Source organism: Bombyx mori, chromosome 21 (assembly GCF_030269925.1).
Source record: "Bombyx mori chromosome 21, ASM3026992v2".
NCBI classification, from domain to species: Eukaryota; Metazoa; Arthropoda; class Insecta; order Lepidoptera; family Bombycidae; genus Bombyx; species Bombyx mori.
In genome coordinates, this window is record NC_085127.1 from 13,417,194 (window position 1) to 13,442,389 (window position 25,196).

The window sequence follows — 25,196 nt, forward strand, 5'->3', positions numbered from 1 at the left end:
TCGACCGTTACCTTTGAATCCCGTCGTTTCTTACGCAGAGACTCCTTTTGTTCTTTTTCGCTTGACGAGCTGTTCGAACGCGAGGCGTCTCCATCGCGTCTCGCCTGGACGTTTTCCCTCTCGGAAATTATGGAGCTTGACTCAACATCACCTCCAACAGATGACGCGTGATTCATGGCGTCCGATGATAGGATTGGTAAATAATACTCGTAATGATTGCAAAATAACACTCATAGAAACACAAAATAAATATTTTTTGCAATTAATAAGAAGTCGAATAAATATTTGTGGACTTGCGACTTCACAGTACGAAAGTACACAACGCTATGAAGATCAAAGATGGCTGCGCTCCCTTTATACTTGCTGGCAGCACCTAGCGGCTAAAGATGGAACTAAATTGACTGTCTATGGTTGGACATAGACAAGGAATCTAAGCTAAGTACACACTGCTTCTTCATAATACAATGCTGTATGTTTTCCAGAGGCACATCAATTGTAAATTATAAGGGACTACTTTACCGTAATTCGTTTAAGTAAGATTTCTTCATCTGCTGATCCACATTTAAGATCTTCTAAAAACCATAAACGATCACAAACATTACAGGCGTGACCAAAGGAATTCTGTAGGATCTTTTTTTTAAATAGCTTATGTGCTGATTTATGAGTTTGATAGCTACGGTATGGCAGGCTAGAATTTGGCTCCGATGTTGACTCTTCAGACATGTTGATATTGTCTTCATTTTCAATGAATTCATTCTCGGCTGGTTGTAAAATTTCCATTTCATTAGTTAGCAAACGAGGAGTCAGTATAGGTTGGCTGGGAAGCTGACAAATCTCATCAAAATTAAGGTTTCTGGTTTGATTTGGTTTCCTTTTTTGGAGTTTACTCCTTAAGAATCGATTTACATATATAGGCCCGGGGTATGAAAATGATGGGGACCAAAATCGTACTAGAGAGTATAGCATGTCACACGAAATGCGTTATGCGCCTGATTGGCCATGGTGATGCGTGCGCGCGCCAATCAGGAGCCAACGCGCGGCCGCGTTATCGCAGGTGACGCCGGGCTGCTGCGCCGGTAGTCCGCCACAAAGCCTCGTACTGATCGCGCGTTTCTCTCATTATTGTATTTTCATATATTTGTTAGTCGTTTGTTTTGTGTCTCGTTAATTTGTTAATAATCTGTAGTGTATCGTGTTGTCGTAATATAGAACTATTTCTCGTATTGTTTCGTTTAATTTACCGACATCGTTTTGCTTGTGGCCGGACGCCGTTCGGGTTCGATTCCTGAACGTATCAACTGTTAGTGGGTTGATACCCGAATATAACCCGCTACAAATCATTTATTAATAAAGCTTATTAAATATAAACAATTCCTTCTATCAGTGAATGGACAACTTATATATTAATTGTAAAAGGTCCTGTGCATCTTGCCTCGGTAAAATTTCAGTAACGTCTGAGTTTGACTCTGCGTTGATGTTTTGATTCGCTCGGAGTTTTTTTCTCAACCTGCATTCCCGTTGGCGCTCCGCTGCGGACTTTTTGGCTGGTCTGTCCTCTTTCTGTTTTTTAGGCCCAGACTTTTCTTTCATCCGAAGTCTGTATTCTCGTTGTCGAATTGCTTGAGTTTTTTTATGACCGGTTGTTGTTGATGGACAGGTTTCAGGACTGTGAATAAACAAATTCAAGCACATTTAATAAGAAAAAAAAATAAATAGCTATTTTAATAGCATGTAATTAAATATAAAAGCACAACATAAAAAGTATAGATATACACTGATAAAAAGATTCATTAACTATTTAATAATTTAAATTATTTGAAAGCAATTGTTTAATTTTAATAAATATTTTTCTACATTTAATTAATATTTATTTAGAAGGAAAATATATTTATTAACATTTAATAAGTATTTATTAATAATTAACAAATACTTATTAACAGTTAATAAATATTTTTTAACAACTAATAAATATTACGTTGATTTGTATTTGATTTGTACTTCATAAATTATTTTTAATAAACATGGATTAACTTTTAATAAACCTTTTTTTAGTAGCTAACAAATATTTATTCATACATTTGATAAATTGCATTTCATAAATAATTTATTAACTGTTAATAAATACTTATTAAATTCTTTGACGTTAAAAAATCATTTATTAATAAAGCTTATTAAATATAAACAATTCCTTCTATCAGTGAATGGACAACTTATATATTAATTGTAAAAGTGAATTATATAGACTTACTTAATTACCGCATCCACGTGTTCCGCAACTCCCGGATCATTCTCACTAGAATACGTAACTTCCATATTTTACTGTATTCAACTGACACAAATTTATATTTATATCGATTATAAATAAATTATAAAATTTAAAACAATATCTCCGCAAGTTCAAAGTGTTTGTAGGTTAATATCGAATAAATAAATGTTTAGAAATGTATTGATATAGTTATGCAGGCGCTACACTGTACATGTATAATGTGTATGCTATTTAAACATATTAACTAAATAAAATCGGAAAAGTAACAACAAACACAAATCTGTCATACAAGATGGAGATATTTCACAATAGTTTTTGTTTTGATCACTGGAGGCGCTGCAATAGCGCTAATATTGGAGGGGGAAGATTGCTAGCTACCCATTGGTTCGGAAAAGATACATTCCGTTTCGCACTAGAGCAGGCAAACTTTCTACAACCGTCCCATTTTTTTAAAACTTAAATTTTGTTTTGATGAATTAATTTAATTTCTTAATAATTTTTTAAGCATTTGCATTTCTTTGTAAATTTATGAAACATAACATTTCATAAATTACGTAGCCTTAGTACTTAACTTAGTTTACTTGACGACGTCTTTAGAGTTTACGTAAACTGGAATCATTTTTTTAAGATAACGTGACCAAATTGAATATTAGTAGAATTAAGCAGATTGTTTTAAGGAAGAAGCGCTCATAAATTAGCCTTATTTCAATGTCTATATAACCAAAAATGTCTTTACATGTTTACTTACTAGCATATTATAACAGTAAATAGGTTCATTTTTGGCGGTAAAAATATCATGTTATTAAATTAACTTACCAGCCCCATGTCTTGAATTCGTCGAGACAATATTCGTGCTATTCCATGGTCGTCAATATCCAAATAAAATAAATTATAAAATTTAAAACAATATCTCCGCAAGTTCAAAGTGTTTGTAGGTTAATATCGAATAAATTAATATATAAGTTGTCCATTCACTGATAGAAGGAATTGTTTATATTTAATAAGCTTTATTAATAAATGATTTGTAGCGGGTTATATTCGGGTATCAACCCACTAACAGTTGATACGTTCAGGAATCGAACCCGAACGGCGTCCGGCCACAAGCAAAACGATGTCGGTAAATTAAACGAAACAATACGAGAAATAGTTCTATATTACGACAACACGATACACTACAGATTATTAACAAATTAACGAGACACAAAACAAACGACTAACAAATATATGAAAATACAATAATGAGAGAAACGCGCGATCAGTACGAGGCTTTGTGGCGGACTGCCGGCGCAGCAGCCCGGCGTCACCTGCGATAACGCGGCCGCGCGTTGGCTCCTGATTGGCGCGCGCACGCATCACCATGGCCAATCAGGCGCATAACGCATTTCGTGTGACATGCTATACTCTCTAGTACGATTTTGGTCCCCATCATTTTCATACCCCGGGCCTATATATGTAAATCGATTCTTAAGGAGTAAACTCCAAAAACAACAACACAGTGACAAGACAATGGCGAATGGAAGTTTTTATTTTAACTAGTTTAAGGACAGCCGCTAGCCAAATTTAAAATTCAAATTAAATATATCTATTATTCACAAGTAATAAACTTTGCAATATAATATAAACATCAATTGAATTTTAACAAAAGTATAATAAATAAAATAAATAATTGTATAAAATAAAATAATTCGCTTTGCTTTTTGGAGTTTACTCCTTAAGAATCGATTTACATATATAGGCCCGGGGTATGAAAATGATGGGGACCAAAATCGTACTAGAGAGTATAGCATGTCACACGAAATGCGTTATGCGCCTGATTGGCCATGGTGATGCGTGCGCGCGCCAATCAGGAGCCAACGCGCGGCCGCGTTATCGCAGGTGACGCCGGGCTGCTGCGCCGGCAGTCCGCCACAAAGCCTCGTACTGATCGCGCGTTTCTCTCATTATTGTATTTTCATATATTTGTTAGTCGTTTGTTTTGTGTCTCGTTAATTTGTTAATAATTTGTAGTGTATCGTGTTGTCGTAATATAGAACTATTTCTCGTATTGTTTCGTTTAATTTACCGACATCGTTTTGCTTGTGGCCGGACGCCGTTCGGGTTCGATTCCTGAACGTATCAACTGTTAGTGGGTTGATACCCGAATATAACCCGCTACAAATCATTTATTAATAAAGCTTATTAAATATAAACAATTCCTTCTATCAGTGAATGGACAACTTATATATTAATTGTAAAAGTGAATTATATAGACTTACTTAATTACCGCATCCACGTGTTCCGCAACTCCCGGATCATTCTCACTAGAATACGTAACTTCCATATTTTACTGTATTCAACTGACACAAATTTATATTTATATCCAGTAAACTCCAGTCGTGCGTCGGAGCGGACACACACACTTTTTTTTTGCTGGCTGTCCTTAGGGCAACAATAACTGACGCTTTCACTGTAGCGACGAGAATGTGGCGCAACTATAGTACCAATAATTCAAATTACACGCTAATTCCAAATAAACAATAAAATCGAGTTAAATGTTATTTTTTATATGTATCAAAATATCGCCCTAATAAAATCATTAAGAATCTCCTTAGCTGCGCAACTGTTTGACTAAAACTACATAGTGTGACTGCGATTTTCCAGCGGTCACCTTAATCTCGCATCTTAGGTTTCTCTCAGGAAGATTAAATATACAGCAAGTTTTATTTTTAATTCTCAAATTCATTATTCTTGTACGTATTACAAACATAGTTCATGAGCAAGAACGACAATTCCAATTTTAAGTCAGTGTAATATCAAAACACGTCCCGCATCGCAATCGCAATCGCAATCGCTAATATTACAATTTTGATTCCCTGACCAATTTTGTGTTTTTGCCGGGCACTCGGCTGGGTAACATTAGCCCTTTGAGCGCAAACCGTCGATTCATCAACTATCTATTGATGCGTATAAAGTGCGTCAGAATACCGACTATTTGCGCAGTTTAATTAGGTATCGATTGAGTATTAGGTCGACCTGTACGGACGTAGCTTATTAGCGCGCGCGCGTATTACGTTCTTAAGAATTTAATAACATTTATAAATAACCATTTAATTATTATTTTTCTGTGAATTTAGTATAGACTTTTGTATTTTTGGAGTTTACTCCTTAAGAATCGATTTACATATATAGGCCCGGGGTATGAAAATGATGGGGACCAAAATCGTACTAGAGAGTATAGCATGTCACACGAAATGCGTTATGCGCCTGATTGGCCATGGTGATGCGTGCGCGCGCCAATCAGGAGCCAACGCGCGGCCGCGTTATCGCAGGTGACGCCGGGCTGCTGCGCCGGCAGTCCGCCACAAAGCCTCGTACTGATCGCGCGTTTCTCTCATTATTGTATTTTCATATATTTGTTAGTCGTTTGTTTTGTGTCTCGTTAATTTGTTAATAATCTGTAGTGTATCGTGTTGTCGTAATATAGAACTATTTCTCGTATTGTTTCGTTTAATTTACCGACATCGTTTTGCTTGTGGCCGGACGCCGTTCGGGTTCGATTCCTGAACGTATCAACTGTTAGTGGGTTGATACCCGAATATAACCCGCTACAAATCATTTATTAATAAAGCTTTTTTAATAAATGCATATTTTACTGTATTCAACTGACACAAATTTATATTTATATCCAGTAAACTCCAGTCGTGCGTCGGAGCGGACACACACACTTTTTTTTTTTTGATAAAATTTTTGAAAGGGTACAATTTCCAAAAATCCTTTAGCAATTTATGCAAAATCAGCGCTGAGAGGGTTAAAGTCGGCCGACAGTTGCGCTACAATGAAAGCGTTTCATGTAAGGTTTCTTATTCGTATGCTCACTTCATAGTTGTTGTGTTGGCCGTGCTCCTCACAAGAGGTGGAGGGGGTTGCTGACCCATCGCCATTGTTAGTGCACTGTTCGGAAACTGAAATAAATCATAAAAACAATTTTCACGCGACTAAAAACTAAAAACACTCGTAGGGCCAAATGGTATCGTAGAGGCATATGACGTCATTATTTTATTGAACTACTAACTAGCCGTACTCGCCCGCTTCGCTGGGCATTTAAAAGTAACATTGTTATTATTATTATTAATTAGGTAATCCAACACTCATATAAATATTAGCCTATCCATTGAGTACATATATTTTCTACATGGATACAAAGTTTCAAGTCAATTGGATGCATGGTCCAGTAGTTATAACGGAACATCCGTAAAAACCACTGTAGATTTATATATTAGTATAGAGTATAGATGTATAAAAGAGTGTTGTTTTTGTCAACCGTACTTTTGGAATAAATCAAAATGAGCGGTGACGGTAAATATCGCAGTAGTTACGTATGTTCGTACTCATAGTCAAAAGTTTACGAATCATTTAAACACAATACGTAATGAGGGAGGGAAAAAGATCAAATGTGACCAAAAATGTTTTCATGACTCAATAATATGAGGACACTTTTAATGAATGTTTTTGTATAGTCATTTGACACTAGTTTAAAGCCTTCAAACTATACATTATATAAAGATATACATAAATGATGATACAAAATCTTGTATGTTTAATTATCCGCCTTGATGATCGGATCGGCTTTTGTTAATAAGGGCTCTACACGGGCACGCGGTAATTCTACAATAAATCCTCAATGGTCTTAATGTCCGGCAAATGTTTGCTCGGCCCTTCAACCGATAAGATAGGATGACAAAAGTGGTTCCGTGTACATTTCTCTTTACATGTACAGACAGGTTAATAAAACATATCATGCACGGTCAATTGAGCCCCAAATTAGAATTCTATGTGTTATGGTTTTTTTTATTGCTTAGATGGGTGGACGAGCTCACAGCCCACCTGGTGTTAAGTAGTTACTGGAGTCCATAGACATCTACAACGTAAATGCGCCACCCACCTTGAGACATAAGTTCTAAGGTCTCTGGTATAGTTACAACGGCTGCCCCACTCTTTAAACCGAAACGCATTACTGCTTCACGGCAGAAATAAGCAGGGTGGTGGTACCTACCCGCGCGGACTCTCAAGAGGTCCTACCACCAGTAAAAACCAGACATATACGCTTAAATATATATATATAGATAGATATAATAAAAACCTTTTCATCACACGAACGTTTGCTCGGTACGGAAATCAAACCCACGACCCTCGGCGTCAGTTAGTTAATCCCTACATAGCTTCATTTAATCGCTTCCAAATGACATTCGAGATCGCACAAACGTATTTGTCGTGTTCGCGTGTTCGTGTTCCTACTTGTTCTGGGACTCGCGTTTGGCGTACCGTTACCATGACAACGGTTACTTGTTACATTACTGTAAACACTGCACTCGACCATTTAGCTAACGGCACGTTTATATGACTCAAAGACCAACCTTCATTCAAAGGTTTTGCTTACGGAACATTGCGTTTCGTTTTATTTCTAGTACTTTTTTTTCCTACCTAAGCTGATAGTCTTGAGAGGCTATTTCAGCGTAACCTTAACTAGTAGGTGAGCTCACGGGGCTCAAACCGGAGTGATGCTAACACTGACCCTAGCAAGAGCAGTGCTTCGCAGAATCTACCACCGGATCGGAAACGCGACCCACTGAGAAGATCCGGCGAGAAACTCAGTGGGCTGTGTCTATGGGATAATTCGCTCGTCGAGCCCTTCGTCGCAAGCGACGAGTTCGACTAGGACGATGACCGGTGCTTGTGGTACATAAAAGCACCGTTAATGGATCGGAAGGATCCGTAATGACGTGATCTAGTCCTGCTAATTTTCTTTATATTCCGAGGACATCTTGTTTTGACAGCAGTTCATCGTTCTAATGTTTCCAGGTGTGAATACAACAAACCTGAACGTTTCTCTGGTGCTGCGATTTATGTGGAAATCCGGCGGCCGCTGCGATGGCAGCCGTGTTGTACCGGGCGGCCGCCTGCGCCACCACTTGAGCCTGCACAAAGAACAGACATACGCGTTTGCTTAATGAATTATCTCAGTAAATGACCACAATTTTACTAGGATTATATTTCATCCCATATCATCTCATCTCATTTCATTTAATTCCATCCCAGTTGATTAATGTCTCAAATTAATCATTTTCATTTCATTTTATTTCATTTCACTCCATATTATAATTTTTCATAAAAATAAGAATATAAATAAAAATAAGACATGACTTAAAGGTCTTTAGTTACCAGGTCATAATACCCTTGAAAAAAAAAAAGAGACTTAATGAATGAATGATTTATTTTATTTCAGACAACAACAACAAGTCCATATGTGTATGTATAGTATCATTGAAACATACGTAAAATTACCAAAACAAATCAAATAAAAAATACATTATTAAAAATAATTATCAGTTGAATACATTTAAAATATTCCATTCAACTGATACCTAATTACTTCGAACCAACAGTTATTATTATTTTTATTTTGTCCGCAAGTGAACTATGGGTACAATGGTTCAAGTACCGACAGTCATAACAATAATAACGAATTTACATGAACATTCGACCTAATTTGTGAAAGTTTTACGAAAGAATTGTGTACAGTTTCATAATGTTGTTATCACCATAGTACAACTACATCTACTGCATGCAGGACTCGTGCGCGCTTTTAAACGATGAGAAGGACCGAGGTTATAAAACACAATTTCTGCCTTGGGCTTAATTCACTTATGGGCTTCTCCCGTGGGCTCCGGTAACTAGATAGCTCCAATTAAGCCCTGAATGTTGTCTGCTCAAATTGGGCAATAAAAAATATTACATTCAATTTGACATGTTGATTTTTTTTACTTCATTGCCTAGATGTGTGGACGAGCTCACAGCCCACCTGGTGTTTGGTGTTAAGTGGTTACTGGAACCCATAGACATCTACAACGTAAATGCGCCACACACCTTGAGATATAAGTTCTAAGTACTCTATATAGTTACAACGGCTGCCTCACCCTTCAAACCGAAACGCATTACTGCTTCACGACCGAAATAGGCGGGGTGGTGGTACCTACCCGTGCGGACTCACAAGAGGTCCTACCACCAGTACACACCAATAAGAATTCGAGAGATGAAGACTATTGGCGAATTTACCTTTTCACTCTATAATGGAATCCTGTTGCCACTATAGCCTCTCCACTTATCGCATATTCTTGACACAATCCAATCTTGACAGTTATCAGTTTGATGCACGCACCTGAGCAAACCTGAGCACTTGCTGCGTTTGCGCCTGAGTAAGAGTTCCGGGCAGAGACCAGCTGTTGGCGAGCGCTTGAGCGGAGGCAGCCGATAGTCCGGCGTGGGACATCTGCATGGTGGCAGCGGTAGGAGTGTGCCTCTGTGTGTTGGCCCGGCGGCCTCGTGTCGACTGGCTGTTGACGGTGTTGAGGCCGGCCGCCGAACCCACTGCCACACCACCCACCACCGGGGGAGGCGCAGGCGGTGCTCTCGTCCATTGTCCTCCACCCGATACTGATCCTGAGGAACATAACAAAAGCATTAACAAAATTTAGGTATACTTGCAATTTTCTCTTGACGTAATAAAGGGGGACTGGATCATCATTACAGTAATGAAAATTTTCCTTTAGATAACGTATATTAAATGAAACAGATTTCTGGGAAACAATGTAAGCTCTTACAGCTGGAAGCGAAGTTGTTCATATTCTTATAAATAAAATAGTTGTTTGTGGAGTTAATGTTTATTTATATTACGCAGATGTCGTTTGAATACCGTACTGGAAGTGGTAGTAAATAAAATAGCATAAACTCATCGAGTAAAAGCGGTTACAATCCTCAGAATTGATGTTACACGCTTTTTTTTTTTTTTTGCTTAGATGGGTGGACGAAATCACAGCCCACCTGATGTTAAGTAGTTACTGGAGCCCATAGACATCCACAACGTAAATGCGCCACCCACCTTGAGATATAAGCTCTAAGGTCTCAAGTTTAGTTACAACGGCTGCCCCACCCTTCAAACCGAAACGCTTTATTGCTTCACGGCAGAAATAGGCAAGGTGGGTGGTACCCACCCCGCGCGGACTCACAAGAGGTCCTACCACCAGTAATTACGCAAATTATAATTTTGCAGGTTTCATTTTTATTACACGGTGTTATTCCTTCACCGTGTAAGTCAATCGTGAACATTTGTTTAGTTTAGTACGTATTTCATTAGAAAAATTGGTACCCGCCTGAGATTCGAACACCGGTGCATCGCGCTCAACACGAATGCACCGGACGTCTTATCTGTTAGGCCACGACGACTTCAACGTTCTGTCATCGACTTGGTTAGCTTTATTTAAAAACTTAATGGAAAACATCTTTCCGTTTTCATCATTATACTGCCTCCCTATGATGGGACCTTATCTTATTTGGGGGCGGCAGGTTTAATAGCAAGCCCATTACTTGTAAAGGCTGTGTAGTGTCCATTTTGTCTGTGCTGAGCGTGCGATCCCAGAAGAAATAAAAGACCAATCGGAGAGGTGGCATCCGACAACCATTTAATACCAGACGGACTATGAACTCCTTCTACTTATATTAATCCAGTAAATAAAATACTCAATTGTCGTATGTCTGACCGTACCGTACTGACTTGGGTTTAACCTATAGACATGACATATAAGATACAGAGTATTAGGTGGTACTCTTAGCCACAATTCGTCTGAATGATGCAACTACTGAAACGCTTTATTGCTTAACTTGACCTGTTGATATTTTGATTGTTTTCACCCACTTTTGGGCGTTTTAATAATTTTAAAATTTCGCAAAAGTTATAAATGCCGGCAATATCGCCGGGATTATGACCTCGTCTTATCTTATCTTTCTGTTGGCGATTTAGCCAGATGTCTGTAGACATCTTACTCCAGAACTATCTGAGATGTACGTTTTTTTTCTCAAGTATTATATAAAATGACAATTGTTTTTTTTTAAAGTGGACATGTTTTTTTATTTGTATTACGCAGCGTACATTCCTGCAAACAAGAAACCGAGGTAATCTTCGGCTCCATTAGCATATGCACCGCTAACAAGCTGCAAACCATGATCATTCAGGGTCGCATTATCTATTAAAAAAAAACAACACTCCGATCACATGTTCGCCTTCTTTCCGTCTAGCGACAAAAGAAACTAAAGTTAACAACAGAAAACGAATGTTCTTAATTATTCGGTTATTTTTTTTTCAAAATTTCACCTACTTTCTTTTTATCTGGGACGAAAATAAATAAAAGTGCAACCTTCCTAAGCTTTCTCGAATCAACAGCATGCGACGCGATTTTCGGGTTTAGAATCCACCATGGGCAGTCTATTAGTAGGGTAGTCTTATTATCAAATATTTACGCTCATATTTCAAACTTCCTTATATGAAGTTTGAAGAGTTATCGATGTCTAGGTATAAGAATATTTAACCACATCTTCTATCTGTTGGGCGTATATCGCTCAGGACATTTGAAGCCGTCAGCGCAAAATTGGCCTAACCCACAATTCATATTCATGCTTATGTATTGCAATTTATTTAAAACGTAATAAATTTTGATGCAAAATCGGTCTATCCCTAGTTTCAATCCATAGAAATATCGATGCCTCCAATGAACACTACTATAACTCCAAATTCGTAAGTTTACAGGAGGAGAGTTTAAAGGAAAAAAGTAGATAAATATATCTGCAATAATAAAGATTTTATGGTTTTTTCTTGTGTAACTAGCTGATTTACTCTTGCTTCGAACCCCATTAATAATAAATTTGTAATACTTTTAAAATTGTGAAGCGATTTGCGTGAAAAACGAAAATTTCAAAATTTTGAGTTAGAGTAGTGTTCATTGGAGGCTTCGAATATATGACTTTGTAAACATCATTTTAGCGCGTATTTTTTTGCTTACGAAGTATTGTAAAGGTAAATTCGAACCTCATTATCTCCATACTAACTATGGTAAGTTTAGGCCACTTTTGCGCTGGCGGCCTCATTTCTGGCTTGTCTTTTGTTTAGGCGAGCAAAGGCTCAGCCAGGAGGGGTGGGATTTGCTAACAGCTGCCCGAGTACCTCCATAACGTCGCCCGCCTTAATGTAGTTAGTGCAAGAGGTAGATAATTGCCAGCATCTCTAATTCTTTCGGTACGTCTGGCCCTCACTCAGGATAATAATACGTAACATCTCAATTTGGAACACCCGGTTTTTGTGCACTGCTTTTGAACTACATCGTCTACTCGACGTATAGTGCCGATTTAAAAAAATCATGAACTCTACAACGTGGTTGGCATAAGTCTTGTTCAAATGACAAACATTTAGATCGTGGCGCGTGGCCTTGTCACAATTTCCCTAAGCTCACGTTGGCTGAAACTTGGCCAAAATGTATGCCAAGTACAAAGAGATTAAAAGCTCCATAGTGAAAAGTTGGTATCGCTCGCAAGTTATGCCTGGACGCTTCTAAGACAGTAAGACCACTTTAACTAATAATAAGTCATTGGAGTGTGTATAATATTTACTAGTTCTAGATCCCAATAATGATTAGATTAAAACATACACTCTTACTGTATTTTAACTAATTTTTAAGATGAAACGTCACAATTACCTTCTTGCTTACGAGACCTTTAAAAATATAATCAAATCTTTAAAAAAAATACACCTTATGTATGTAATTCATTGATAAGATTTTTTCTCTTGAGGTTTCAAATGGAACAAGCCTAGAAAATTCGATGCAAATAATTTTTTCCGTGTCAAGGATTTATAACTGAAGGTTCGACCTTCGCTTCAAATTTTTACGAAAGCTAAACGAGTTAACTGTTAAAAATACGTAGGTCTCAAGGTGACTAGATTCTGTACCTATGATTAAATAAAATATAAAAAAATAAATAAATATTTACTAACAATCACACCACGTTAACTGGTCCCGTGATAAGTTCGTAAAGAACTTGTGTTACAGGTACCAGATAACGGAAATAAATGTAAGATTTTTATTATACACATACATATGTTTTAATATACATCCATAACCCTGGAAAAGACATTTATATTTATCATACAAATATCTTCCCTTGGCGGGATTCGAACCCGCGACCCCCTTGTGTAGTGACCATGTCACTTACCACTACACCAGACGGCCGTTTAAATCTGTATTTATCAAAAAAGCTAATACACAGATATCTCGATTTTGGATCGGAAAACACTAATTACAAAGGTTATTAGTTAAAGAGAAGAATGGTAGCAATCTCGAGAGGCTCATCGTGACTGGTAAGGTAGATGGGAAAAGACCTCGGGGGCGCAGCCCAATACGTTGGTCCGACCAGATCCGCACCGCTCTTGATTCCACGTTTCACAACGCCCTCCACACCGCCAGAGACAAGAATGGATGGAGAAAAATCGTGCGTGCGAAGGTGATACAAAAGGGTGGTCACGACCCTCAGCAATGAGGAATACGACGCAAGAAGGAGGAAAGAGCATCGTTACGTTATGGTTCATTTCGGATCCTCCCGATCCACTAACGGTGCTTTTAAATACCTCAAGCACCGGTCATCGTTCTCGTCGAACCCGTCGCTTGCCACGAAGGGCTCGGCGAGTAAACTAACCCAGAGTTTCTCGCCAGATCTTCTCAGTGGGTCGCGTTTCCGATCCGGTGGTAGATTCTCTGAAGCACTGCTCTTGCTAGGGTAAATATTAGCAACTTCGCCAGGTTTGAGCCCCGTGAGCTTACCTACTCGTCTGGTAACGCTGATATAGCCTCTCAAGACTATCAGCATAGGTAGAAAAAAAAGATATGTGGTGACGTGGGACACCAGATAGGAATGAATTTCCTTTTTAATAAAAATATTAATTTTAAGTTCTATTCGAGGTGTAAAGAAAATAAAACTGGAGGTTTCGCAACAACCCACAGTCATTCGGTAACGTGCGAACTTATTGTGGTACAGTTCATTCACGGTTGTTTGCATAAGAGTTAGTGTATTGCGCAAACGAACGCTCTGAGATCGTGGTCAATCAAAAAATGGTATTTTTTGTATATAGACAAACACACAAACGACACACACGACGACAAAATTAAGCCGTACACTGTGTGCATATTTGTACGTTATTACAAAGTTAAGTCGTACGTGTGCATTACTAATAAAAATCTTACGTTACGGACGTTTTTTCCCGGTTAGGGTACCCCTCCGCATCGTCCCATAAGGAACTGTGTTAGGAAAAAAACACGTTGTAGATATAGAGAAAGAGACAGAGAGCGCCTCGTTATCTCTTTCACACAGCATGACATGAAACCATCATGTGCATTTCGTTAATTGTCAACAGTTTTACATCCAACACAGAAAAAGCTTTTTTTTTTGGTTATTATTATTCAGAACAGAATCATATTTTTCTATTTATAGCGTAGCTGGAACAGCCAGCGGCTAGCTTTACTGGTGGTAGGACCTTATGTGAGTCCGCGCGGGTAGGTACCACCACCCCGCTTATTTCTGCCGCGAAGCAGTAATGCGTTTCGGTTTGAAGGGTGGGGCAACCGTTGATCTTAGAGCTTATATCTCAAGGTGGGTGGCGCATTCACTTTGTAGATGTCTGTGGGCTCCCCCGGCTCCGACGGCATCCGCAACCGCGCGCTAAAACTGTTACCAGCCCAACTAATAACGATGTTGGCCACCATTTTAAATGCTGCTATGACGAACTGCGTCTTTCCCGCGGCGTGGAAAGAAGCTGACGTTATCGGCATACACAAGCCGGGCAAACCAAAGAACGAAACCGCGAGTTACCGCCCCATCAGTCTCCTCCCAGCGATAGGCAAACTATACGAACGGCTCCTTCGTAAACGCCTCTGGGACTTCGTTACCGCGAACAAAATTCTTATAGACGAGCAGTTTGGATTCCGCGCCAGACACTGGTGCGTCCATCAAGTGCACCGCCTCACAGAGCACATCTTACTAGGGCTGAATAGGCGGAAACCCATCCCGACAGGAGCCCTCTTCTTCGATATAGCGAAGGCGTTCGACAAAGTCTGGCACAACGGTTTGATATACAAACTGTATAACATGGGAGTGCCAGACAGACTCGTGCTCATCATACGAGACTACTTGTCGAACCGTTCGTTCCTATATCGAGTCGAGGGAACGCGTTCCCGCCCCCGTCACGTCACAGCCGGAGTTCCGTAAGGCTCCGCCCTCTCCCCGTTACTATTCAGTTTGTATATCAATGATATACCCCGGTCTCCGGAGACCCATCTGGCGCTCTTCGCCGATGACACCGCCATCTACTACTCGTGTAGGAAGAAGGCGTTGCTTCATCAACGACTTCAGACCGCAGCTACCACTATGGGACAGTGGTTCCGGAAGTGGCGCATCGACATCAACCCCACGAAAAGCACAGCGGTGCTCTTCAAAAGGGATCGCCCTCCGAACACCACGTTGAGCATCCTTCTCCCGACTAGGCGCGTCGACACCTCCGCCTCAGCCATTCGCCCAATCACGATGTTCGACCAGCCCATACCGTGGGTCCCGAAGGTCAAATATTTAGGCGTCACCCTCGACAGTATTATAACATTCCGCCCTCACATTAAGACGGTACGCGACCGTGCCGCCTTCATTCTAGGACGTCACTACCCGATGATATGCAGGCGAAGTAAAATGTCCCTTAGAAATAAGGTGACACTCTACAAAACTTGCATACCCCCCGTCATGACATATGCAAGTGTAGTGTTCGCTCACGCGGCCCACACTCACTTAAAATCATTTCAAATTATCCAATCCCGTTTTTGCAGGATAGCCGTCGGAGCCCCGTGGTTCGTCAGGAACGTCGACCTCCATGACGACCTGGACTTAGAGTCCATCAGTAAGTATCTACAGTCGGCGTCGATGCGCCACTTCGATAAAGCGACACGACACGAGAATCCTCTCATCGTGGCCGCCGGTAACTACATTCCTGATCCTGAGGACAGAATGGAAAGCAGTCGACGTCGCCCAAAACACGTCATCTCGGATCCTCCCGATCCACTAACGGTGCTTTTAGGTACTTCAAGCACCGGTCACCGTTCTCGTCGAACCCGTCGCTTGCGACGAAGGGCTCGACGAGTAAATTAACCCTCAGACACAGCCCACTAAGTTTCTCGCCGGATCTTCTCAGTGGGTCGCGTTTCCGATCCGGTAGTAGATACTGCGAAGCACGGCTCTTGCTAGGGTTCGTGTTAGTAACGTCATCAGGTTTGAGCCCCGTGAACTCATCTACTAGTTAAAGCTACGCTGATATAGTCCCTCAAGGCTCTCAACCTAGGTTTTTTTTTTTTTTTTTTTTTTTTTATTGCCTTTGTAGGCAGACGAGCATACGGCCCACCTGATGGTAAGTGGTCACCGTCGCTCATGGACGTCAGCAATGCCAGGGGCAGAGCCAAGCCGCTGCCTACCATAAAGTACTCTCCGCAAGCCTCGTTTGAAGAAGGACATGTCATAGCGCTCGGAAAACACCGTGGAGGGGAGTTCATTCCAAAGCCGGATGGTACGTGGCAAAAAAGATCTTTGGAAACGCACTGTCGATGAACGCAGCGGTTCCAGATAATATGGATGAACTCTGCTCCGATGGCGGGAGGTGCGATGATAAAAAGGAGATGAGGGAATCATCTCGAATAATTCCTCAGAGCATTCCCCATGGACCATGCGGTATAAAACACAGAGAGAACCGAAGTCCCTCCGTAGACCCAGAGGTTCCAAGCGATCCGCGAGCGCAGGACTATCGACCATCCGAACAGCCCGTTTCTGTATGGAGTCAAATGGAAGTAGCTGGTATTTGGGAGCCCCGGCCCAGAGGTGAGAGCAGTACTCCACGCGAGGTCGGACCTGCGCTTTATAAAGCGCAAGTCTCTGTCCAGGCGTGAAATACCGCTTCGCTCTGTTGAGAACTCCCAACATTTTAGAGGCCAATTTGGCTTTACCTTCCAAATGACTCCGAAACTGGACATCGCTCGAAATATCGACCCCCAGAATCCCGATACTCGCGGAAAGCTGCAGGGATACTCCTTGAAATTCCGGCGCCATGACAAAAGGGTCCTTCTTCGCAGTGAACGCGCAAACCTGTGTCTTCAATGGATTGAACTGAACTGAATTCAGTTCACCCCACTTGGAGACCCGCCCCAGAGAGTTCTCCACTTCAGACACAAGTTTTAATCGCCTCTCGTGTATAACGCTTCGAGAGAGACTCTGATGGCCGATATATCGCGCATCCCCCGTGCTGTCATCCGCATAGCAATGCATGCCATCAATAGATAGCATGTCATTGATATGCAGTATGAAAAGCGTGGGGGAGAGCACCGAACCTTGTGGAACACCAGCGTTGATGGTCATGGTATCGGAGCAGCAGCCGTCGACGACAACTGCGATGCTACGTCCATCCAAAAAGCTAGCGATCCACTTGCAGAGTCCCTCAGGGATCCCGTATGCTGGAAGCTTCGATAGAAGTGCCCTATGCCAGACCCTGTCAAAGGCCTTCGCGATGTCAAGGCTCACAGCGAGAGCCTCGCCCTTGCTTTCCAAGGCTTCAGCCCACCTGTGTGTAAGGTATACAAGAAGATCGCCAGCTGAGCGACCATGACGGAAACCGTACTGCCGGTCACTGATCAGCTGGTGATCCTCAAGATACTTAAGAAGTTGGATGTTTATGATTCGCTCCATCACCTTGGAAAGCAAGGAAGTTATCGCGATAGGTCTGTAATTCGAGGGGTCCGACCGGTCACCCTTCTTGGGGATAGGGTGGACATGAGCAATCTTCCATGAAGACGGAACCCTGTTGGTATTGTACGAGAGGCGATATAGACGCGTTAGCGCGGGTGTCAATTCAGGGGCGCATGTTTTTAGAACCACTGCGGGGATGCTATCTGGCCCACTCGACTTATGGACATCAAGAAGCCGAAGCTCCTGTCTGACCGCACGCTGTGTGATGCGAATCTCAGGCATGGAGCTGTCACACCGGGAGATGTTGGGCGGCGTGGCTCCCCCGTCATCTAAAGTCGAGTTTGAGGCAAAGAGCTTGACCAGAAGGTCAGCCTTCTCCTTCGCACTATGAGCCAGACTGTCATTGGACTTACGCAGTGGTGGAAGGCCTGACCTGCAGAAGTTACCTTCTGCAGCCTTAGCCAGCGACCAGAAAGCACGGCTCCCAGAGGGATAGCTATTCAGTCGCTCGCCAATTCTGGCAACGTGCTCCGACTTCGCCTTGGCAATAGCCCTCTTATAGGACCTAGAGGCGGCGTTAAATTTCCGCCTTTTCTCCGAGATATCAGGATCCCGGCATCTCCTAGCAACATTAAATGCCACGTATGCAGACCGCTTGAGGCGTGCAGCATCCCTACTGGCTTTATTATACCAGGGTTTGCTGCGACCCCCAACGGGCACCTCAGAAGAAGGAATGAATAATTCCATTCCCTGAAGCACCACGTCTTTAAGTCGGTCCGCACAGACGTCAGGATCATCGGAGGAAAAGCAGAGCCGCCCCCATGGGTAGGATGCGTAAAATTCACGCATTCCATCCCAGTCTGCTGACCTGTACCGCCAAACTCTTCGAAACCCGGTCGTCGTTCGACGACTAGGACGAGAGAGTGGTATGGCAGCACGGATAAGGCAGTGATCAGACGATCCAAGTGGAGCGTCGACCACCACACTGTATCCAGCTGGGTGAGTGGTCAGCAGAAGGTCCAACAAAGAAGGCTCGTGCCCCTCAATGTCTGGGACACGGGTGGTCTGTGTCACCAGTTGTGAGAGGCCGTAGGACAAGGCGAAATCGTAGGCAGCCCGACCCGGGAGGTCAGTGGTTCTGGACCCCAACCACTCCTGGTGATGAGCGTTAAAGTCACCAAGGATCACCACCTCCGCAGATGGGTACTGCTCAAGCACGCGGTCAGTCCCCTCTTGTACATGCTCAAACAGAGCTGACCCCGCATCACTGCTGTGAGACCTGTACAGGCAAGCGTAGACTCGGGTGCAGCCCCCATAGTCCACGCGTAGCCACAAGAGGGACAGGTCCCGTTGCTCGAGGCCCCGAAGCCGACGACAGCAGACATCCTCCCGGATAAACACGCACACCCCGGCTTTACGCAGGAAGGTGTACTCCAATACGTAGCCGGGGTATCCGAGGTACGACGTATCGTCTGGGGCAGATATCTGCGTCTCAGTCAGGAAAAAGAGGGCAGGCTGCGCCGTCTCAAGGTGGTGATGTACGGCGTCAAGGTTACTGTGTAGGCCCCTGACATTGCTGAAATCCACATTAAACGTGGAATGGGGATCCGCCGAAAAAACTCTTTTTCTTTTGTCGACTTTCATAATTTTAGTTGGAGAGTAAGGATTTGGAGAGGTAGGATGCTAGAGGTGAGATCAAGGCAATACCTGAATAAAGCGCAGGGCACAATGAACACTCGATCCGGGGTTGCGCGAGAAGCTGACGCAGGGCATGGAAGGGCCCCCAGTCCACCCTGCATACGATCGCCGGGATCCACTCCGGTCTCCGACTCCGGCACGACGACCGCATGGCAGGATTTTACACCGGTTGGCGGGACAGCTTCCTGGGGCGGAGTTTAGTTGTGACACCCAGGTTCAGGTCCCCTACTGACCGGCGGGCGGCGGCAGGCACCGTTTCACTGGGTCTCCCTATACCCCCGTCAGCAACCCACGCCCCGCGGACTTGCGCGCACGTTTGCTCTGCATGTTCCAAGTATCACCAAGACTCACCCCCAACAAGGACGAGGAAAGGAAAGGAATAGAACTGGCTCTCCAACCATAGAACTGGCTCTCCAACCAACAATAGGTAGGAAAAAAAAAGGTAATTATGTAACACTTATCACATTACAGGCTCTGTAGTATTGCTCTTTCAATGTGGTTGTTATCATTTTGAGACTGACTACATTTAACTGTATTGGTTCTAATTAACCTGTAATTGGTTACAGTTTACAACCTACTGGCAATGTATGTATATATTAAAGGACAAGGGCAATGGTTGCACTTGATTCATCGCCTATCGATCAAGACAAATCAACTAAAAGAAACTCAAATAAACTTCATCAATAACAGTTTAATCGTACTGTTACTATACTGTTACTAGTTAACATGACGTGGGAGGAGCTAGAACAGACTACCCAAGACCGATATAAATGGAAAAATTTGATTCGAGCCCTACACCCCAGCAGAGGGTAATAGGAAATAATGGTGATGATGATTACTATATCGATAGAGAATATTTTAAAATTGATTAATCTTTCGTAACCTAAAGATACATGTACCGGAAAAAAGATATAATATTTATGTAACATGATTTATGTATAATATTTTATTGAATTACTAGCGACCCGCCCTCGCTTCGCTTCGGAAACATTAAAACACACATGAAACAAGAAAAAAAAATTAAAAAAAATATAAAAAAAGTAGCCTATGTTCATCAGGGACAATGTCGGCTTCTAATGGAAAAATAATTTTTCAAATCGGTCCAGTAGTTTCGGAGCCTATTCGAAACAAACAAACAAACAAATCTTTCCTCTTTATAATATTAGTATAGAGTATAGATATAGACTACATAAATATAAATGAAAAATGCTTTTAATATTATGAGATGAATTTATTTGTTTTGCATTCTCCTAGTGCATGTTCCATGAGAATAACAATTAAAAATAACTAATTTTGATTCATTTAAAATTATATATTTTTACCTAAAATAATGTTTTTAAAAAAATAATTAAAATCATGCCTTTGATGAATAAGCAAAATATACGGTATTATTGAACATTCAAGTTTCTACTCGAAAATAATTCGTGTGGCTATTAATCAACAGTTCTAGGAGTGCAGCTGTAGCTTCCTACGATTACTGCCTCTAATATCCTATAAAACATTGCTAGCTCATAGTCGAAGTTATTTTATTGATGCAGTTGACAATTAATTTTTTCCTCTAGTGAAAGAATGGGTGCAACAGCATTAGACATGTGCTCTCTATGGAAACTACTTTAACATCATGTAGACCTTGAGGCCTATCAGACCAGCACCAAAAAATCATAACATACATAGATACATACCGTCTGGTGTAGTGGTAAGTGACATGGTCACTACACAAGGCGGTCGCGGGTTCCCGCCAAGGGATGTATGATAAATATAAAAATGTAATTTCCCGGGTTATGGGTGTATATTAAATATATTTATATGTATAATAAAATTATTACATTTATTTCCGTAATCTGGTATCTAACACAAGTTCTTTACGAACTTACCACGGGGCCAGTTAATGTGGCGTGATTGTTAGTAAATATTTATTTATTTATAAAAAAAAAAAAATTAGAACGGAAATACATAGAGTTGGCAATCTGTAGGACTGAACTTTTTTTTATTGCTCTTGTGGGCAGACAAGCATAAGGCCCCCTTGATAGTGAGTGGTTACCGTCGCCCATGACTCAGCAATGCCAGTGGCATCGGCAGGGCAGCATGCAGTATATACTATGTATTGTTAAATATAAAGACTGGTCATATTAAATAATAATCATTATACAAGATCCCTGTTTATGGGTAGCCTAATCATGATAATCTGTTAAATTACTGGCGGTAGGACGTCTTGAGTCCACACGGGTAGGTACCGCCACCCTGCCTATTTCTGGCATGAAGCAGTAATGCGTTTCAGTTAGAAGGGTGGGGCAGCCGTTGTACTATTAAAACTGAGACCTTAGAACTAGTAAATGCTAATGCTAAATGGTAATGGCTAATCTGGAAGTGGGTGGCAGCATTTACCTAGTAAACGTCCATGGGGTTCGGTAACCCCTTAAGACCAGGTGGCTCGTCCACCCATTTAAGCAATAAAAAAAAAAATTAATTTATTATTGATTTCATTATTGTTATTTTGGAGACATATCTTAAACTATGGAAGACTTACTTTTCATGGTATTATTTACTTTTACTGTATGAATTTGACATTTATGCAAAATTCAGATTACTTTACAAAATGAATTGTTTGTGGAGTTTTTTTAGGGTCGGTTTGCCTGCAGACTATTTTTTTAAATGAATTATTTCACCAAATACTTTCCTAAGCATAGTCATATTTAACAACAGGTTTAATACATTAGTATCTAACAAATATTATTTTAAATATTCGTGTGACTTTTGGGTTCAAATACAAATTGATTTAATATAATTGATTACATTGAAGAGATATAAATATTCCATAATAGTAGGAACCGAACTCGAGGATCATATGGTGCGGTGCTATATATAAAAAGCAGATATCAACACGGTGTATAGCTTTTTTTCAAGCAAAAATGTATTAATGTGATCTTGTTTTTAGTTTTTAATGTTTTTTTTTAGATCGATGAATGTAAAATAAAAATTCTTACCTTTCGCTGATATGAGGAGCTGGGAGTCTACCACTTTATTGGGCCAATACTCTTCAAACTCAGTTCCCGGTGGAAAATAACTCTTAATATCATTCAAACTTATCACAGAACATGTCTCACTTGCAAAAAGTTCGTTCCTAATGCCCTGCACTTTACAACAGAACTTCAAATACGACAAGTCCCAGCCTTTCAGCTGATCTGCTTTTAACTTTAAATTCTCCGTTTCACCTTCAAAATAAAATAACGGCACAAACTTTTGATTGTCTCGCACTGTGTATGGTACAACAGACTCCTTGTTTATCCTTATAAAACCACACTTGTCCTTGCTATTCGTTGTTCCCCTCAATAGTTTATAATAACACACATCTAAGAAATTATAAAACTCATATGCGTCTGACAACCTCACAACTAAGTCTTTCTGTGTGAATGCTTCCCGGCCAAACTGTCCATCACAATGCCTGTTGCTTATCTCATTGAGTAAACGAGCCTCTATCTCAGTAATATAGTAACTTCTGATACAGGTACAGGAGTAGATGTCAGCATGGAGGTAATTCAGGTACTTGTTGAGGAGCTTGATTTCCACCATCCGGACTGCCACATACTTTTCGTTGGACCGAAAAATATAAGGTATGTGGCATTTGCCAAGAACATCCCATCCAAAGTGCCCCTTCCAACTAGCTTCGTCTGGAGCAGGGGTTTTCTTTTCAGGATCTGGAGCAGGTCGTTGGTCTATTGTTGTGCCAGTCGCTCCAGGTTTCCTTGTCAAAAAATTTAGGATGCCCATTTGGCCGGAAGCTGGTGGCACTAGACCTCCAGGTGGTGTACGCGTCGCTGCCACCGATGCCGCCAGAGCTTTCGCTTTGTTCGCCTCCACCATTTTAGCAGCTAACTCCCGGATTTCGGCCTCGTCAGGCCTCTCCGTCTTTACCTTGATCATCGGATCCGTCATGTTTTCGTCTGTATTTACTTGTAGCTCTCAGGATGGGCTCAGTTGGAGAGTTTAAAGCGCAGGGCCTCAAACGAGGCTACATCCTGCACAACTTCATTTACAATCTTCACTCAAAAGTCCGTAAACAATCCCGAAATGTTCACATGCACCATTGAAATTTCACTGCACAACTTTGACAGTTGCAAATGTACATAATAGGTAATACTATCAATGAATAATTTACAATTTATAACAACACTTATTACACGAAGAGTCACTTTTTGAAGATCAGCCGATCAAAGTTGGACTGACAAAAAGTTCCGCATCATTTTTGAACACGGTTTTCGCGGTAATTTGTAAATACTCGTAAAATAGCTTAGATTTTGTTGTAGGATTAGTACATTCATGGATAAATATTTTTTCTAGATTTTTGATGCTTCGAGTGTAGCGGAGGAACATGAAACCCAAATTTTGGTTCAGGGAAATGCCCAATACCGTTGTGTAGTCTCTTGGGGAGTGCGTATCAATTCATGTACATTTTTCACCTTTTGGTGAGTCAGCAGCAAACAAAATGGCCGACAGTAAGGCTTTATTGGCCAATCGGGTGTTTCCTAGCCGTCATACATAACTACAAAAGTTTCGTTGATGACGTAGCCGCACTCCCTATGAGACTAATTCTCAAGGACTTTTGATTTTGTTCTATTTTAAAACTAGTTATTTTTGAACAGACTATGCCAGTTTTCTCTTCATCGTGAATTCTCTTCAACACAAATTTAATTTTAAGCTCTGCTTTATAAAAATTATAAGTAAACGTTAATATAATTTACGAATTTACACAAAGCAGACACTCTGTAGTCTCGTGTCAGTTCTTCGAGTGTTGCTTAGGAATTTTCGTTTTTTTGCCATACGAGATTGAGTCTTATGTGTTAAGGTTACGGTTGAGTGTATTCTGATATATTATTAAACTGTACCTTATGTACGGGATGCAGGGAGACTAGCCGACGCGCGCATTCCACACACAATATTCCACCGCACGAGTGAGCAAGACGGAATTATATAAAAAGTACATGTCAATGTTTAGGTATTTTACTGCGGACGTAAAGAGAACGTTAGGTATAAATGCAATTACGAACTTACGTAAGCGTTTCTAACCTACTTTGTACTGTGGCAAAGTAGGTAGGTATATACACAAAAGGCTTTTTTTTGTTATTGTTGTTTGTTTGCTAACTTATATTAGAAGTATAGGAATCCTGCAAGATTTTGTTATAATACATAACTTAAGTTATCTATTAATTTGATGCTCTACGTCATAGTAAATGAATTTACTGGTGATGGTAGTGGGACGTAAATCCACATTGGTACGCACCACAAATCTATGGGCACCACAGTAGGTACTGCCTGTTTTTGCCGCTAAAAGCTGCGAAGCAGTTGTGCGTTTTCGTTTGAAGGGTGGCACAGCCGTTATTCTATGCAATAAAGTTTTCCACCTCGAGGTGAGTATCAGAGTTTGTAGGCTGGGGTAGTCAAGGCTCTTAAACACTAAAATTTATTGCCATTGTAGGAAGACGAGTATACAGCCCGCTTGATAGGAAGTGTTCACTATAACAATGACGAATCTCTTTAAACGAAGCTAAAGGAAAGTACTTGATGATACGCAGTGTCCTGGCTGATGTGAACGTGTGTCAGTGACAGCTTA

The 25,196-nt window shown here is 41.0% G+C and overlaps 1 protein-coding gene across 2 annotated transcripts in view; it reads right to left on the minus strand.

The window, feature by feature from the left end:
- Positions 1 to 24,464, minus strand: part of LOC101745688 (uncharacterized) — a 40,158-nt gene extending 15,694 nt beyond the window's left edge. Inside the window, exons 1-5 of one of the 2 annotated variants that reach the window (XM_038018336.2) lie at positions 22,573 to 24,464; positions 9,462 to 9,742; positions 8,122 to 8,220; positions 6,122 to 6,207; positions 4,522 to 4,566 (exon numbers count right to left, since the gene is read on the minus strand). In XM_038018336.2, the coding sequence (XP_037874264.1) occupies positions 4,522 to 4,566; positions 6,122 to 6,207; positions 8,122 to 8,220; positions 9,462 to 9,742; positions 22,573 to 23,521 (1,460 nt within the window). In that variant the 5' untranslated portion in view covers positions 23,522 to 24,464. The remainder of the gene's footprint in view (positions 1 to 4,521; positions 4,567 to 6,121; positions 6,208 to 8,121; positions 8,221 to 9,461; positions 9,743 to 22,572) is intronic. The other variant, XM_038018337.2, reaches the window with a different exon arrangement.
- Positions 24,465 to 25,196: the final 732 nt, after the last annotated feature.